Consider the following 18,968-nt stretch of genomic DNA (forward strand, 5'->3'; position numbering starts at 1 on the left):
ACCTGACAGATCTAGAAAAGATCTGTGTGTGGGCCAAAGTCCATGCTGTAACTTACAGCGTGCCACAGGGTTCAGTACTCGGTCCAATTCTATTTACTCTTTACTTGCTGCCAAAGACTTAGTGCTTGTGTGAAGGATATAAAAACCTGGATGACGCTTAATTATCTGCTTCTTAAGTTTTACGTTTTAAGATTTGTCTTAAATGAAAGCCTTCTGACTGATGCTGGAACGTTACAATTTTTTTTTTGAATTGAATCGCTGCAGAGTGTGCAAACCTGGTCAAGAACTACAGGAACCGTTTGACCTCTGTAATTGTAAACAAAGGCTTCTATACCAAATATTAACATTGATTTTCTCAGGTGTTCAAATGATTGATGACGGTATTTGCAGCAATAACATACAAACAATTTATTCAAAAATCATACAATGTGATTTCCGGATTTATTTGTTTTTTTGATTCAGTCTCTCACAGTGGAAACGCACCGACAATTACAATGTCAGACCCCTCCATAATTTCTAAGTTGGAGAACATGCAAAATCTCAGAGTGTTCAAATTCCTCACTTGTACATATCAATATTTCCATATCTGTGAATACATGTTACTGTAATCAGGCAGGCCTAAGAAAGTAGACCCTCGCCTCGGACAGAGTTCCACAGCAGAACTTGAAAGGACTTAACCTGGAGGAGATAAAGACTCTGGTTTAATAATGGAAACAGATAAGACAGATTTTTTTCCCAATATGAATCAATAAAGCTTCTCAAATAACGTGGTTTGGTTTTATTTCCACAATCCCTCATAGACAAATTGAAAGATTTACCTCTCAACATCTCCATGCAGTGACAGAATTCCTCTTCAATACTTAAGACATTCCCTTGGAAGTGACAGACTTGGGCCATTACCGTAACACCTCAATTTCCAGTAGCTGCTTCCTTGTCTTGAAAATGACGACATGCTCACGCGCGCACGATCGCACGCACGCACAATCACGCGCGCACAGTAGTACCCCGCCCTGGACACGCCCCGGCCCCGCCCCGGTCCCGCCTCTGAAGACGCCCGGACCAGACCCAGACGCGGCGGAGGAGCGGATCATGTGACAAGCGCGAGCACCACCAGCAGCCTCGTCTTTACAATTGAGTCCGGAGGCGCACGCACACCGACAGACGCACGCACAGACCGGGCCAGGGCCGTTTCGAAACGCGGGGGACTTTTGCACCCATCACCGGGCCCGGCTTGTTTTGCGCGCAGCACGTGTCGGTGGCGCAACTTGCGTCCGGAGCGTCACTTTTCTCTCTCTCACCCCCCGAGGAGTTCCGACGGTCATCAGAAACTTCTTGTTCTACTGAGAGGTCAGAAGAAGGAGATCATCTTCAAAATTGATATTCCACCTGAAAAGTGAGTTTGGCGATGGGATTGTGTGTTTGTTTTAGCTTCACAAGTGTTGTTAGTTAGTTTATTGTGTGTCCCCTATTATATCTGGGGGCCCACATCATAAAAACACATTAACGTCAAGCTACATAAAAATGGTTATTAAGTTCATAGATTTGTTGGTAAAAAGGAGAGAGTCTATAAAGTACAAGCTCTGGCTGTTCTTAATAACATAATGAGGCTTTTAATTAATGGCGGATTTAATGACTTGATTTATTGTTTTCAAGTGTGTCGCATCTGTGTCCACTTGGAAGGCTCCTCTTTCAGATTGGCTGCTGTGATCTGAAGGGACTGATATTGAACTGATGTAATCCTATAGTGAGCTATATAAGGAAACACATGGCTGTTTATTGCGTGTACAGCCTTTTACAAGACATGTGGGGATGGACTGTAAAGAGTGGAAGGCCAAACTTTCATCAAACTTTTATGATGCGATTTTTATTATTATATAGTTTTTTTTTTTTAATGTGGTTATTTATTTTCATTTTTTCATCCCCTGCTCTCTGACAACAGCCTCTCACACTTACCTGTTCCTCCAAATGAACTTTCTGACGATTTGCTTCCACGTAAATCAAAGCTCGTGTTTGGTCTCTGGACGATCAAAAGCTGCGTTGTAACCTGTGACTCTCTTTTTGCAAATCTCACTGTGCACTATCAGGGGCCGCAGCGATGGGGAGACAGTTGCGGCTGGACGTGCCTGTGTGACAGCTGTGTCGGTGCGATACTATCCAGGCGTTCACCCCTCTTACATCCTCTACCATCCACACGTCTTTTCTCTCCTCGCCTGTCTCTCTGTCTCTCCCCTGTTTCCTGTGCTTTGTTTCAAGGCTGAGGCTTGCGTCACACATTCCACTTGGCATATGAAGCCTTTATCCTGTTTAGAGGTTGCAGCAGCAGCAGCAGCAGCAGCAGCAGCAGCAGCAGCAGCAGCAGCAGCAGCAGCAGCAGCAGCAGCAGTGGAGAGAGAGTGAACAGGACAAGTACAGGGAGGAGGAGAGAGAGAGAGGGGGGGTGTGTGGACGTGGGGGGTTGGATGCCAGGAAAGGAGGCTTTTTTTTTTTCTTTCTTTTTCGTACTGTGATAAAAAACAACGGTACTGCGAATGATCTTAGCGCTTGTGAATGCACTTAGGTCCTCCATTTAAAAAAAAAGACACGCACACCTTCTGCGGCCCTTACGCCTCTTTGCCTGAATCAACAGTCTGATGTTATCTGCGAGAACTAAATGCACGTCGTGTATACTCATTCGCACACGGCTCAAAGGGCATGCCGGGGGGGGGAGAACATTAAGGCTAAACATTAATCTTCTGGATGTTACTGGGAAGTTTGGTGAGCCTCTGTATGGGACACTGGACATTTTTTAACTTGGAAAAAAGGTGTAGCGCTCATCCGAACACGTGAAGTGACTTGCGAAGTCTCCCCCGCTGCCGTTACCCCCTCCGTTAGTTTGAGGTTCGTTGAAGTTTTGTCATATTTCGGTCGGAACCCACTTGGTTTTTCTTCCCCGTTTCTGTGTATGTCTTGTTCTTTCCACTTCCATTTTGACATAGTTTGGTCAGAGAGGGGCTGTTTTCTTTGCCTCTCATTCTTTGGCACGGGGAGGTGTAGTGTGTAGAGAGAGAATGGTAGAAAAGAAGGGAGCGAGAGAGGGGGGGTCCGCGGGGGGGTTATTGGGGTCGGACAGGAAACCACAGGCCCCCTGCAGCAGCACCCCTTCGTTTGGCTCCGCTCCTCTCTCCTCCTTCCCCTTTTCTTTACACCCCCCGACCCATCACGCAGTGTGGAAATAATAACAGTCAGACTCCAACTCCAAGGGCTTCCGCTGCACTCTCTCCCCTTCTCCTGTTCTCCAAAACGTAGTCTGGAAAATGTCAAAGCTCTCCAGTCGCTTCCTAAGCCAATGTGTGTGCTTGTCACTTTTTGGAGCCCTATGTCAACCCCTAGACAAGATTGTACCCGTGTCTAAGTGTGATGATAGATCATGCTTCCTCTCCCCACCGGATGGCCCCCACTGAGGTCACGCACTGTGTTTGGGGAGGGGTGTACTTCTGCTGTAGCTTAGGAACTTTAGGGAATTCAGAGGGGGCTTAAGAGGGGCTTATAAGCGAAAGTGAAGAGAAAGAGTTCAAAGTTAGAGTTTATGTCAGAGCAAAGGACACATATTTTCTAGGATAGAAAATGAGCCTTGGGGAAGTAGCCTATTCACATTGTCACTGGCCACAGTTTGCAGACATAGGAACTCGGCGTAAGGTGCAACATAAAACAATGAATAATAAAATAATAACAATATAACAATAATAATAATAATAACAATAATAGCAACAACATCTATAGAGTCAAGAATGGCATGCATAAATTAAGAATTTAGAAAAGGAGGGAAAGAAACTGTTCTTGTGGCGGGAGGTTCTGGTCTGGATGGACCGTAGCCTCCTGCCTGAGGGGAGTGGCTCAAATAGTCTGTGTCCAGGGTGAGAAGGGTCAGCAGTGATCCGACCTGCTCGTCCCAGAGAAGTCTGCAGCCGATCACCTGCTCAGCAGAGCGCTCAATGCGCTGTAGTCTCTGATTTACGTACAAAAACAATAGTAGTTATGTAATTTGCAATTTCTACTCTTGACGAAATTACTGTATTCCACTGTAAAATGTTTATTTTAAAACATTATGAAGTGCACAAGAGAACATGGCCATGGCCAACAACCTGGCAATAAGTGAGGATTTGAAACCCATAAAGAGTTCCATCTTGTTCTTGGACAAAGCTGTTGTCTGGAGGTTTAGGTTCTCTCTCTGGTGATCTCATCATCTCCAGCCGTGTGTGTGTGTGTGTGTGTGCGTGTGCGCGTGCGTGCGCGCGCGCGTGCGTGCGTGCGGTGCGTGCGTGCGGTGCGTGCGTGCGTGTAAAAACTTCTTCCTACTCTGATTTAATGCATGTATTCTGTTGAGCTAGCAGAAACTTTTGCATGTGCATGGTTTAGTCGGTAGCCAGAACTAACTCCAAGCCACAATAGTTTCCCCCTTCACTCGTGTTGTTTTATATATGATCTATTCTACACAGACCGGGCCGGCGTGTTGCAAAGAAGCTTAAGTGTGAGTGATAGCCACAGCTGAGAGAAAGAGGTGGAGATGAAGACGATTTGGAGCATGGAGAAGGCCGTGTTTGCGGAGTGGGTTGAGGTTGAGCACACAGTAGCTCCTCTGACCTAGAAGGACAATATTTGCAGACCACACTTGACATGCATAAATACACACCCACATGGAGAGGGCAAGAGGACAGAATACTCCTCAGCGACTCAGGTAGGCTACTTATTGACTAAAGAGAGCGGTGCACGCTGGATCAGACCAGCTGCACAAGTGAGGCTTGTTGGTAACACAAAGACATGATCAGATTAGTATGTCTTTATTTACAAAATCAAGAAGAAAACACAACTCGAGAGAGATTATTCATTTTTGTGTCTTTGTTTTATTATAAAAATGGAGAACGAGATGCCTCTGTTATCAGGTGACAAAGGAAAATTATAGTTTGTGTATAATAGGGAAAATATCCTGTCCTTTACTTGAGTGGATTCCAAACCTTTAGAGCACTGGCCTGAACATGAACCAAAATTAGGCCTGTGAAAATACAAGGTTTCAGAATGAGGTCGTAGCTCTGTGGCTGGGGCAGTGGCAGAGTCGTTGGCACTGCTGCCTCCTAGAAAGATGGTTTGATTCCTGAATCACAAGGATTATTAGACCCTTGCGTACGTTTTCTCTGTAGGTGTTCAATTTCCCTGTAATACAAACCAAGATCAAAAGGGAACGATATCTTTATCACAATATTTTTACACACACAACTAACTGTATAGACGCACAAACAGAATGTTGATCAACACATCAATCATGTCAATCACGTGTAGAAACTATAACACTTTACACTGGTGAGATTATTATGTAATTGCATTGTGGTATTACAAGAGTACTTTGGATTTTGTAATTTCAATTTAAACGTAAATAATTCAACTCCAGCTGACCCAACGACAAGACTATAAAGAGAAGAATATCAGTGATAGCGTAAGAGGCAGGACAGTTTGTTATTATCCAAAGTATCACTACCACATCTGTCCAACAGAAGGACTGTTCATACTTCATAACATGTTTAACAAGCGTTAAGTTGAATGTATATTTATTTAAGCTTCATATGTGTTACTGTTTCCACCACACCCACAGATCATGAGCTTATACTGAAATACATGCAGCAGAAGAGCTTGCACATATTAAATCCCAGTCAAAACACTGTCAAAACTTTGTTTTCATTTGTGAGTCACTAGCGTGACACGGATGTCGCTAGAGTGTAGTTATTAAGCATCAGTCATTAAACTCATTCATTACATTCTTGGGTATTTTTAACTAACCGAGATCTTCCGTCAGTAAAAGCATGTCATTTGGAGCAAAGTTCTGATTTTAGAGAAATTAATTCTACTGTTGACAACATTATTTTTTTTTAAAAAGACAAAATTAAATAGAATAGAAAATTTGATCCATCAATATGATGTGATTCATATTAGGATACATTTTTGTCATATTGCCCAGCCATAATTGGTAATAATGGATATTGAGATAAAATGTGGAACTATCATTAACAACCAAGATAAATATTGTGTAATTGAGGCAAGATGTGATGGGAGAAAACAGCCAAATATGGTCAATAGTACGATTATATGTTTCTGTTGGCTCGTAATGTTTTGCTGGAGTATATGAACTGGGTCGAGACCTGCAATGGTCAAGACATTGTGCATTGTCCTTGTTTGAATATTTGTGAGGTGTGAGTAAGGCCCAGTTCTCAATAACAGAACTTTCTTGTTTAAATATAAACACAGGGTCACAAAAAGTTTCCACAATGACTTCTTAAACAAACGTCTGAGATATTCCTGGGAACACCCCCTTTTCCTCATACCTGCATTTCGTAACGTGTTTGCGCTCCGTACCTGTGTCAGTGGCACAATGGAACAAGTGCTTGACCTGTATCTGAACCAGAGCACAATACAAACCAAGATTAGAAGAAAACACACCCTTAAAACCTTGCGCACACGCCATTCTCACCCAACGGCTTTCTCTCGTTTTGTTTTTTGTGAAGCGGGTTGAAGGGCGAGGCCGCAGTCATGTTCACACCCTTCCTGACCAGGCAAACCTCCCTTCTGCTCCTCATTGGCCGCTCACGCATCTGGACCGAGCTGTGTGTTCTTGCTCATTTGTTAATAATTAAAGGCTCAGTGCAGAGCGTGGACTTTAATCAGGCCTCACACACACACACACACACACACACTAAAGCTGCAGTTACACACACACACACACACACACACACTAAAGCTGCAGTTACACACACACACACACACACTAAAGCTGCAGTTACACACACACACACACACACACACACACACAGGGGTGCATTCTTCTGTTCATCTCGCCTCTACGGTCTGTTGAACACACAATCACGCTCATAAACAACACACTGCCCTCACAGCTGCACCTGGCCACAAGCGAGGTAACCGCAACCACTTTGGACATCACATGGTTTCCTCTTTCTGTCAGCGTCACCTGATTTCCATGGCAATTACGCGCATGCTGTTGTAAAGTGCTTTCAGACAGGGAAACAAGCTGTCGCACCACATTGTCACGCAGGTAGTTTCCGAGAGAAGGAGGAGCAACGTGGTAAAAGGTGTGGAATATTACAACAGTGTCAGTGTCACCTGTACTTAATAACTAGTTCATAATATGCAGGCTATTTTAATTTGACTATAAATGCATTTCCGTCTTTGATTTGTGTTGTTAAAAATAATCATCATGTGAGTAAACTTGGCATTTCTGTGTTTTCTTTTGAAGGCTCTTGGGCTGTGCAGCCATGCTGATGTATGATTATCCTCTGAAAACAGACATGGAGACGGTAAGTGTGTGTGTGTGTGTGTGTGTGTGTGCAGCTTCAGTGTGTGTCCGTGTGTGTGTCCGTGTGTGTCGTGATCATGCCCGTACATGTTTTTGAAGACGCGCCGCTGGGACCCTCATGCCCTCACACCTACACACCACTGCAGATTCTACGTGTCTAGACAGACTGGTTCCCACATTCTGCCTCTTCCTGGACAAACAGGCCGCTGCGGCACACTGGATATTTGCATACAATGGATACACTCCACCGGGCAACAGACAAATCTACAAACGCCTCCACATACTGTACTCTGGCGGGTCATTTGACTAACAGACACTTAACAGAATCACTGACAAGAATGAGCAGTTAAAATGCCTTTGTCCTACAGTGCCACCAACTACTGGACTTATAACACTGGCAAAAATGGACACGGGTTAGTTAAAGGTGAACAAAAGACTCTGTGAACAAAAGACTCTGTGAACACCGTTTATCTTTTATCTGCCATTAAGAGGAAACTAAAGCCATCTGCCTCTTCTGAGAGTTCACGCTTTTAAATCCACCTGTAAGTCACTCAGAGGCTGACCAATAGGAGGAGTCGGTGGGGAAAAGCGCTACAAAGCCACAGACGCACTGACTCACCACATGACGATCTCAATGAAATAGCAGATCGTCACAGGATCGGATCACAATAAAACAAAATGTATCGACAACGCCCAGCTCTACTATTAGTAACACACTATACCGTCTGCAGTAATACCTTTCTGTTTTGTTGTCTGGTATTGGCTGCGTCATTGCCAGATGTGAACAATTAGAACAATTACATTTGTACAAACAACGCGTGGAGCTCTGAATGGTTTTACTGTAACTCAGTTGTGATAAAGACGTGCTGGTTGAGACATTTCTGCTTTGTTTTCACTGCAAAGCGGATATTTCTAACACCGTGCTTCCTTCCCCTCTCTCTCTCTCTCTTGCAGTCGTTCTACCCGTCGTACTCGGAGACATACAGAGTGATCCTGCCCCCGTCCCACCTGTATCCCTCCCCTCTGCCCGCGTTCCCCTCGCCCAACCCGCCCGTCAGCCCCCAGCACGGCGGCGGCGGCACCACCCAGCTGGAGCCCGTCGACTTGTCCGTCACGAAGCGCTCCTCCACCGCGTCCTCCGCCTCCTCGCTGTCCCCGCCGTGCTCCTCGTCCCCGGTGTCGTCCCGCTGCTCGCCGTCGCCCCGCTGCTCGCCCCTGCACTCCCCGTCACCCCACATGCCCACCCACACGCTGTCCTACCCTGCCATGGTCGGGTCTCTCCTCGGCGGCGGCCAGGGGGTCATCCAGTCGGGGGTCATGGTGTCGCCGGTCATGCTGCCCCTGTCCGTCCTTCTGCCCCCTCCGCTCCACCTGCACCAGCCCATAATGGTCAGCCCGCCCCTCGTCTCGGAAGAGGAGCTCCACCGCGGCAGGGAGCAGACGGGTGAGGACGCGTGAGGACGCGTATCGTGTTTGCGCCGTGAAAGTAACGAAAAAAACAAAAACAGGATGTAAGAGTTTGTGGAAGGAATGCGCTGTCGTCCGGGACCCTTTCCTTATAAACAATTTGATCATTTAATTGTTTCCTTCTTATGAAATTAAGAAGCAGGAATGATATTTTCTGTACTTTCTGTGCTGCGATTTGATGCGGTCACAGAGGTCACTCACTGGCCGCTCAAACAAGCACATGACAAAATACAATGTAAAGTAAAAACACAAAAGAAAGTTGATGAAAAGAATTCAATTAGATATATAAAATACTACTGTGACTTAAAGGATTTTGGGGCTCAGTATTCATTGTATGTACATTTTCTCTGCAATAGTGGGAACAACTTTATAACGCAGGAGAAACACCCGTAGCCCCCCGTTAATGTATGTCCTTTGCTGTATGTTACTAAACAGTTGTCAAATGTGTCCTTTTTCAGCCCACTTTAAGCGGGCCCTGGAGCTGCGAGGCGACGCCCCTGACTTGTACAAGCCAATCAAAACAGAGCCTCGCTCAGAGACAAGCGTTGACCCCATCAGCGGCCACGAGAAGAAACCACCGTCCCTCAGAATATCACACGAGTACGAGTGAGTGGCATACATAAACTCACCTTGTACATAGGGTTTTTTCAAAATGTCAACGTGTGTTTTTCCCTGCGGTGTCTTTTAGTTCACTTTTCTCAAGGCTCCGCTCCTTTTCTTCAGCTCTTGTTGGAGGAGTCGTCAGATATTTCACTGTTTGGGTTCAACCTGTTTCTGGCAACTACACAAATTGTTGAGTATGTTCAAACGACTGAATAGCAATAATAGATGGATAGAGATAATTTATTTCAACAAAGAGGCTGTCTGGCTTTGGGCCGCCACAAATAAATATTTTTTTTGCTAAATAACAGTTGAAATATGGTTACTGACGGCTTCTAGCTATAGAATATTTACGAAAATAAAGTGTATTGCTGCTCAAAATCTATTTTTTTTTTGACATTTTGATTTGACAATGCCACTGTGTTTGTTATTAATGTGTGTTTTAGAGTCTGTATTGAACAAATAATGAATCTGATGATGAAAAAAACAACTACTTATTTTTATGATCAACTAGTCACGAATAGTGGATTAATGCTGTGGTTTCAGTTTAACATAGCAGTAATATGTGTTGTCATTAACCTGGCTCTCACATCTCTTTCTGCCTCTCCTCCTCACCCTCTCTTCTCTTCTTTTGCCCGTGGCTAAAACAAGCCTTCCCTATAGAAGACATAATTGCAGGTTATGTTAACCTGTTACCATCCACCTATTTTCGCCCTGTGCACAATGGTTGGACATACCCAAATGGCATTGCTTATTAAAAGAGGATCTTATGTTCCACATGCAAGTGTGATGCATCATTAGAAAGCTTAGGCCTTCTAGTTTGTGCAGATGTGCACATGAACACTGTCAGGGCTTCAGAACTTACACTACAGAGGCCCAAACATAAACAAAACATCCTTTTTTAGTCTCACCTGAATATTGTCAATTTGTAATGGTCCTGAGCATGACATACTTCATTGTGTGCATATGCTGTTCACTGTACATGATGTTTATCTTGTTGACAACAACTGTGTAAAGTTTCAGATCTCTAGGAACAGGCATTTTGGTGCTGTTGACCTTTTTGTATCAAAAAGTATATTCGGAACAAGTGATCCAAATATGTGACAACTGTGCCAAACTGTTTTATTACAATTTTAGCTCCTCTATGATCATAAAACATACATTTTGATGTTTTGTAGGCCACTAATACCAATTATAACTGCTAAAAACAATATATGTGAAAATGTGTAAATATAAGTTTACCCATGAATTTCCCAGATAGAGGTTAAAAAAAAAAAAAAAAAGAATAATAATATTTTTTTATTTTATTTTTGTATTGGTATAATAATACATATATCTAACAAAATGCACGTCCAAAAGGCTAATAAAATCAGAAAACGTTATGCGCAAAATCCTGCCGAGAAATCTGGCTCTTTACAGCCTTCCCTGAGCCTTACGCACGATAATACAGAAGATTCTGTGTCAATAAGCCCTTTGTCCCGCCCCTCTTTCTAAAGCTAATCTTATTGGCTAGAATAATATGTCAATCAAATTCTTCTACGTCACTCACATGCGGCGCTATTTAGATGTAAACAGACTAATCCATGTGCGTCGCAAGCGGCGCATTTTTTTTTGCGGAGGCTGTAGCAAACAAACCAGTGGACAGAAAAATTGGTGGATGGTCTCATTCTGTAGGTAACAGTCTGAGGAAAAGAAGGATACCCAACATTATTTTATAGGTCAAACAGGTCATTTGTTATGGACGGAGAAATGCGCCGGACAAGCGCATTCTCATCCGGCGAGAAACGAAGAAAAGTTTGTTTACTTGACAATATCTCAAAATCGGATAACTTCAGGAAAAATACAAGTGGATATTGTTTTTCACAGACTGAGTACAAGGATGTACAGAATTAAAGCTGTTTCGTCCGTCATAAACAGGTAGGACATGCGTTTGTAAAAGTTGAGACTTTCTCACAAACTATTGGCAATTGCTTCTTGGGGCATATTATTCAATGTAAATCAATGACATATTCGTTTTGTTGAGAAAATAAGCTTTAAAATGATGTATGGCTTGCTGGTATTGACCACGGAAATAAGTGATGATGTAAGAGAATATTTGAGATATAGAAAATGCTCGCCGGTGGACAGGTGAGTGGTAACAGGTTTTAAACATGTAATTGTCAGAGAATGCTGCTAGTGTGTGTGCATTGTGTGGCGTGAGCTCGGTTTGCCGTCACACGCTGCAGTTGTTATCAGGGGGCCAACTCTAAAATAATTGGGCCCTTCAGAGGTGGGTGTGTCCGGAGTTGTCATTACATCTTTCTCAAACGCGCTCACACGTGAACTGCGTGCACTGTTTATCATAAATAGGTCAACACGGAGTTCTTCCTGTAAAATAACGGGCTGAACACGAGCGCCGCGATGTAGTTGGGGATTTTCTGCACATTCCTTGACGCAGAGTCGATCTGTGACGGATTCATGTTTCAACACTTGACATCTGCTCTCAACTGCCACTTACTCACAGCCCGACACTCTAGCTGTAATGATAGTGCGGACTGACAATTCCTTTTTGTTTGTTTTGGCTCTTTTTAAGTCTCTTTTGTAGTTACATGTCTCCTGTTCCCGGCCTAAAATATTAGATTAATGGCCAAAGCTCCAAACGGTGTCATTTGACTGCTGCACATCACAGACAGAACAGAAAAACTAGACGAAAATAGAAAGACTGTCTTATTGCGGCCGTGGCTACAAATAGCCCAGCAGTTTCATGCGCCGCGGCTCTGTAGACACTCCCTCTTATTGCATTGGGAGTGTCTACAGAGCTAAAGACAGATTGCCTGCATCACACTGCCCTCTACAACTGTACCTAATATATTTATGTCTCTTTGTGTTTGTTGTAGGATGAACAGTCCTTCAGTTATAGTCCACTCCCGCACACAGCACCCTCTTCCACCGGACTCGCCCGACTCTCTCAAGAAGCGACGGATTCACCGCTGCGACTTCTCCGGCTGCAACAAAGTCTACACCAAGAGCTCCCACCTCAAAGCGCACCGCAGAACCCACACAGGTAGTCAAGAGTCATGAACCCCAACTATGTTGTCCACCGGAAACGCGTGTCCACAGTGTAATAAAGTTAACACGTGTGTGCGCTTTGTTCGCAGGGGAAAAGCCGTACAAGTGCATGTGGGAGGGCTGCACGTGGAAGTTCGCCCGGTCCGACGAGCTCACCAGGCATTTCCGGAAACACACCGGCGTCAAACCCTTCCAATGTCCGGACTGTGAGCGCAGCTTCTCCCGCTCCGACCACTTAGCTCTGCACAAGAAGCGGCACCTGTCGTTGTGAGGGTCGCCTTGGTGTTCTCGTGTTGGACTGCAGCTCTTTTGGGATGGGGTGAACTATGAAAGTGTTCCTCAGGGTGGAAACTCTTTCACATACAAAAAAAACCCCAAACATATTATGCCTAATGCTCAGATTTTCTACCAGCTCAGCCAAGGATAGGTCAGTGTTGCAGGTGCGCCGGCATCTCAGCTGGTTTGAAGGTGCTGCCCCCTTGTGGCCACAGAACCAAACAGCAAATTTAAACTTCTCTAAATAGACCGGTGTGCCAAAGCTTTTAACGCTTATGTTTTATCTTTTATGTATTCAGTAGTAATGGGCGTACACACACAGTTTGCTAGCTATCATAATGTGAAACTTCAGGAAGCTCTTCAGAATGTAGGTTGCCATTCAGCTTACTTTGATGTTGACCTCCACACACCTCATCTGCCTCTAAATCTACGTCATGAAGTAACTTTAGACAGCACACACTCACAATATCACATCACAGATCACATGCACTCGTCAAAAGTGGTAGCCTTGTTTTTGTGCTTTGATTTTAGAACAGGGGATGCTACGTCTTATCAATGTAGTTTGAAGTGTTTGTTTTGTCTTTTTCACAAATGTGAGATTTGAATGCACAGGGGCATTATTATTGGACAGTGTGAGGAAATATACCACTTGGTTGGATCAAGGGTGACGCAATGAAATGTGTTATGTATCATGCACCACATTTATATATCTTAATGTGTGTTTGTTTGTGAAATTTTGGAAGCCATTATTCTATGAAACCTTTGTATGATGAAACAAAGACAAATGTTTGTCTTGGTTTCTGTCCTCTTAAAATATTAACAAATGCTTTATATTTATATGTTGTCAATTGCCATATGGTTCTAATTATCTTCCCCCACACTGCTGTCTGGTCATAGATTTACTTGGCCGAGCAGATCCAGTTTATATGGAATTGTTTAAGATCACTTTCACAGCTTCTGGAGATCAAAACATTTGTATGTAACGCTTCTTTGTACATGACTCCAATGTGCACTTTATATTCACAAACATTCCCACAAACATATCTGTGAATTTTCAATCATGCTCTGGTCAGTATGATTAGAACTGTTCAAAAGTGTCAGTGGTCATATTACGTGTAATCCTTCTTTTAGCATGACACTTTGATTCTCCAACCATGTTGTGCATGCACACAGAATGTACTGGCACAAATGAACCGTATCTTTCCTATTACCTTCGCTTGTGTATGTTTTGTATTTCTGCAAATATAAGTTTGTAATATATACAGTATATTTTATATTTGATTATTAGACTGAAAGGGAAATTAAAGGTTTTTACTAAGCATGGTTTTGATATCCATATAATAAATATACATTTCTACTTGTCTATTTTTAATCTATGTTGGAAATTCAAAGGGAACATGTTAAACTGTGAACATATACTGTACAGATCTATCTGCAATGTTGCATTTATTTTAAGCCTATTAATGCCACTTAGAAATAAAATATTATTTTAAAAAGTGTGTAACCCTTTCTATCACAAAGCGTTAATGAGTGTGCAAAAAAAGTGCTTTCATTAACATTATATAATAGTCTAATTACATCAACATATATCTATTTAATAATAGTGGTAATGAGAATAGTATAGTATACATATACAATAGTATACAAATATTCATACAAACATAGCTATCTATGGCTTTCTGAAACAAGAAAAGCAACAAACAACGTGGGCTCGTCCGGGATTTGAACCCGGGACCTCTCGCACCCTAAGCGAGAATCATACCCCTAGACCAACGAGCCATAGACTCCATTCGATGTACATATAAATCTATATTCTACATACATGATATATTCAGTTAAAGTAAATAGGTTCATATTATAAACGCTGTTATTTTTATTTTGTTTAACAATACATTCCACGCAATATGCAGCGACCCAAGTTGATGTGCAAAAAGACACGCTAACACTAGCAGCTAGCAGAGCATTAGCAAAGCAAGATACTCCGGGGCCATGGTTCATCATCCAACAACAGCAATAAAACGAGTCTATGCCCTACGATAATGACTTTAATGATTTGAAGCGATAGTTTTTTGACCCTTTGATTCGACCATCGACAGTAGCTCTGCGTCATCTTGCCACGCTGCGCTCTTTGGCTCACGCGGCGCACCGGACGCTGCCGACGTGGCGGGGTGGAAAAGTTATCCGCTGTCTGGTGCTGCTGAACACGGTGAGCTGCACTTTCTAATCTAACTACTGAGGATTCGGGTTTCCTGGCATATACTTGTTGTTATTAACAGCAATAAAGGCACTTTTTTTTTAAAGAAATCGGTAGATTTGTTTAATCAATGCACTTCAACAACAGTTAGTCATCGTGTCATGGACAGGATTGAACAGGGTTCTTTGTTTTTCAGCTGTAAAAGTGTGTGGCGTCATTGAGGAATATGGACATGATGTTCTCTAACGCACTACGCGACGACCTGGCGTCTATGCAAAAGTATAAGAAAGATTAGGTTTACTTATATATACATTTCAACTGGTGACAAATGCTCTTACATCTAAAATTCTTGATTATTTAGCAGAGCTATGTAGTGCGAATACGGGTTTAGTCTAGAGTAATTTTAAGTTGAGTCAACAAATAAATAAGTTAAATGTAAATATGTAAAGGCTTGTTGAATGACGGCGTTACAATTCATTTGGCTGCAAGTGCAGGGGCTGAGCGAAAGGTGGCGATGTTGGTCAAACGATTAATAGTCGTATTGTTTGGGATAATGGTATGTTGTTAAATAATTCAATGTGAATGAATGCTTATCAATTAGATTATAAACACCTTCAACAGGTCACCATGTCCCAGGCTCCCTCTCTTGACGTAGACCCCTCAGTAGACCCGGTGGCCCCTGATCAGGAGCCCAGGTCCACTCAGGGGGTCCCAGATGTCTCCACTGAAGCCGCTTCAACACTGGAGAGCTTTGACTTGTCACAGTCCACAGAGGAAACTACAAGTGACAATGGTGCAAAGCCTGACACAGCGTCAGTATGTGAGCAGCCAGAGCGTGCAGCTGGAGAACAGGAGGTCATTTGTGATCAGCCTGTGAGTCTGGGGCCCGACGCAAACGCAGAAGTGGAGGTTGGATTTGCAATTATTGTGTAAAAGATTAGCATTTTCATACATCATATAAATATGCAGATGTATTTATTACCTTTTAAAAGAAATATTTAGATGATTGTCGGTGTAATCACTCATTCGTCCAGGAGTGTTCCATTGTAGAAAAAGATTCAGTTCAGGCTGAGCAAAATAATATGTCATGTTTCCCGCTCCAAAATAAAGGATAGCGGCGTATAAAAGGTCGATTGAAATATCTTTAAAATCGGAAGATTTGGTCTCCCGATCGGGTTGATAAGAGACGTTTTCCGTCATTGACTGTTGAAGCCTGACCCCTGGTGGTCACTCCGACTCAAAAAATGACAAAATTTGGATTTTTTTTGCCCCAAAGTAAAAAAAATAAGAATTTGCCTACCGACCGAGCCACTTAAAAAATGTTGACTCGGGTTACAGCAAACAGAAAATTTATTTGGGGTAGCCTCATCTAGACTCTGTATCAGACATGTAAACTCAGGACCCCAAAGCGCCGTGCATCTTCATCTCAAAGCCTCTAACCACTCTATCGAAGACAGTTAGGTGGAGATTCTAAGCAGGGAAAAAAGATGGTTTGAAAGAGGAGTTAAAGTGGCAATCTTTGTTAAAAAAGAATGACCATCATTAAATAGGAATAGGGGATTAAGATTCAACCTTCTGGTTGTTTATAATGGAATTTTGAATCCCTGGAGAGGTACATACCCAGGGCATTCGGATGCTAATCAGTAACACAGGGAAGAGAAAGTGTGTGAGTCATGGACAATAGGAGGCTTACAGGCCATTAAAGGGCTGATAGAAAACAAAGAGGTTTAGTTTCTGGTGAAACCAGTAACACCTTTTCATTAGGAGGTCCCGTCCGGTGGGCAGGGGCCACTCAGAGTAGGATAAATATCTGAGTTCCCGGTCTTGATTCGCAGATTGAGAATGACTCTTGGATAAGGGTCGAAACTTATCGTTTTTTCCAAAAAACAGGGTTAGGGTTAGTCCAGATGACTACAACTGAATCTTTTTCTACAATTTAGATAATTGTTTATCAGAGGAAATTATATCGCCTCTGATACACAACAATAAAAATAATTATGTTTAAAAATACTAAAAAACATAGTATATTAATGTAATTTTCAAAATTCAAAATGTACATTCATTACATTTTTTTCAGGAGCTAGGGTCACCTGAGGAGACAAATAAAAGTTGGGTTGGCTGGAGCTCATGGGGAAAATCCATTCTGTCGAGTGCAACCTCTTCTATGGGTAAGTCTATTACATTCATCTGCACTTTGCCTTTGATCTGGTTTAAGATAAGATAAGATAATCCTTTATTGTCCACACATGGGGAAATTTCGGTTTACAATAATATACAGGGCTATCGCACTCACTCTTTAATTTGTTTGTGCAGGTCAGAGCCTGAGCTCAGTGAAGGTGAAGGCAGGAGAGGCTCTGCGTCTCCATAAGACCTCTGTGGGAGAAGAGGCTCAGGAGGATGAGGGAGCAGAGGGAGGAGATGATGATGCAGAGAGCGCTCACTCTGTAGAGTCTCCCACTTCTAACAGAGGAGTCCTTTCATCAATCACACATGCAGTAAGAACACAGTCATGACACCAGTGAACTATGTACAACTATTGTTATTCTGTTATTCTGATTCCACCTTCAAGGAACACTGCTCACTGTATGGCTGAATAAAGAGTCAACGCTCAATTTTTTTGTATTTATAGTCTGAATCTATAATCCTCAATCCAAATGCTTGAAATATGTCAGTAATTGTTCATATTTACAGCACACCTTCACATTTATATTTGCATACTCGTAGCTCACTTACACGGAGCACGCGTTTGAAACTTATGATACGTTTTACCAGGGAAAGTCAGTGATCAGCGGCGGTTTGGACGCGCTGGAGTTCATCGGCAAGAAGACTATGACCGTTCTGGCCGAGAGCGACCCCGGTTTCAAAAAGACCAAGATACTGATAGAAAAAACGGCATCCCTGAGTCAGGCAGGCAAAATCATTTCACATGTTTTTGTATTAAAAATGTACAGCAATTATTCAGTGTTTCTCCGCGCACTCGTCTAATATGTCCTGCGTCTGACTGAAATGACTATGCACTTCTCAGATGTTGAAGGAAGCCAAAGAAAAGGAGCGTGCCCGGCTCTGTAACTATCCAATCAGCGCGCCCACTGCTCACTATGGCATCTTATTTGATGATTACCAGGGCTTATCGCACCTCGAGGCCCTTGAGATCTTGTCTAATGAGAGTGAAGCCAAAGTGAGTTAACGTCTTGTTCTTTTTTAGTTTTATGCAAACAATAATAATATAATATATTGGAAAATATCAACACACTTGGAAAATATCAACATACTCTTACGCTGATATTCCATTTAATTAGATTTTTTTTTTTTTTATCAGGTTCAAGCCTTTCTTTCCTCTCTGACCGAAACAGAGCTGGAGGAGGTTAAAGCGGAATTGATTTTCATAAAAGACATCTTCATCAGGCAAGAGGACGAAGAGGCCCGGGAGGAATCCGAAATTCAAGAGGGCGAGGCCAAGGACAATGGTGATCTAAGTTCCCATTTTCACTGTTCCACCCCCCTCTGTGAGTGAACGGGACGCAGGTAGACGAGGCCGCACAGCACTCACCCAGGAACAACGACGACAATCACGACAAAGCCACGGGGTTCGGCCTTTCCTGTTTAGTTGTTCGTCGACACAAACGTTGACTCACCGCGCGCAATAGTCGCAGAACAAAACGCAAGCTGTGCACTCCACGAGCAGCGATATTTAGAGCAGGAAGTAAGAGCGCTCCGGTCTATTCACGGCTCGTTTGAAGTTGTCAATTGCTATGGCGACCGTCCTAATTTTATCATCCTTCCGAAAAGCCATGGATGTGATTCTGCACTCTGTTTAGAAGTCCTGAACCCGAGGCGGACGGGCCCATGTGGGAGTTTTGATCCGACATTTGGCTTGATGCTGATGCCAATCACCGATATTTGCCGATACGGATATTTAGGTTTTAAAGTTCACAAATGATCTCTTCACTTATAAATGAATGATAACGGAATGTGTCTGTCAGGGATATAGACACATTTCTCGTATGATTTTGTAAATATAAGGCCTCAATTTTAGCCTAATTGCGC

General features: G+C 43.0%; 2 protein-coding genes and 1 non-coding gene across 4 annotated transcripts in view; 2 read left to right on the top strand and 1 right to left on the bottom strand.

Moving 5' to 3' along the window:
• Positions 1 to 1,144: 1,144 nt before the first annotated feature.
• Positions 1,145 to 13,289, top strand: klf3 (Kruppel like factor 3 (basic)). 2 transcript variants are annotated; one of them, XM_072463149.1, is made up of 6 exons: positions 1,145 to 1,393; positions 7,277 to 7,337; positions 8,291 to 8,780; positions 9,262 to 9,409; positions 12,280 to 12,446; positions 12,541 to 13,289. In XM_072463149.1, exons 2-6 carry the CDS (start codon positions 7,296 to 7,298, stop codon positions 12,720 to 12,722), a joined length of 1,029 nt encoding a protein of 342 aa, XP_072319250.1. In that variant the 5' UTR covers positions 1,145 to 1,393; positions 7,277 to 7,295; the 3' UTR covers positions 12,723 to 13,289. The 2 variants fall into 2 exon arrangements, with proteins under 2 accessions (XP_072319250.1, XP_072319249.1); XM_072463148.1 differs by lacking the exon at positions 1,145 to 1,393 and adding an exon at positions 4,320 to 4,714.
• A 1,145-nt stretch (positions 13,290 to 14,434) lies between these two features.
• On the bottom strand, positions 14,435 to 14,506 carry trnap-agg (transfer RNA proline (anticodon AGG)). The gene has a single exon. It is a non-coding gene; the product is annotated as a tRNA-Pro (tRNA).
• A 218-nt stretch (positions 14,507 to 14,724) lies between these two features.
• fam114a1 (family with sequence similarity 114 member A1) overlaps positions 14,725 to 18,968 on the top strand; it is a 9,531-nt gene continuing 5,287 nt past the window's right edge. Inside the window, exons 1-7 of the mRNA XM_072463150.1 lie at positions 14,725 to 14,933; positions 15,543 to 15,830; positions 16,999 to 17,089; positions 17,235 to 17,416; positions 17,694 to 17,828; positions 17,947 to 18,099; positions 18,241 to 18,427. Of these exons, the coding sequence (XP_072319251.1) occupies positions 15,549 to 15,830; positions 16,999 to 17,089; positions 17,235 to 17,416; positions 17,694 to 17,828; positions 17,947 to 18,099; positions 18,241 to 18,427 (1,030 nt within the window). The 5' untranslated portion in view covers positions 14,725 to 14,933; positions 15,543 to 15,548. The remainder of the gene's footprint in view (positions 14,934 to 15,542; positions 15,831 to 16,998; positions 17,090 to 17,234; positions 17,417 to 17,693; positions 17,829 to 17,946; positions 18,100 to 18,240; positions 18,428 to 18,968) is intronic.

This window comes from Eucyclogobius newberryi, unplaced genomic scaffold (genome assembly GCF_026437365.1).
Source record: "Eucyclogobius newberryi isolate DKJ021-1_F unplaced genomic scaffold, fEucNew1.0.hap1 SCAF_4, whole genome shotgun sequence".
Lineage (NCBI taxonomy): Eukaryota > Metazoa > Chordata > Actinopteri > Gobiiformes > Gobiidae > Eucyclogobius > Eucyclogobius newberryi.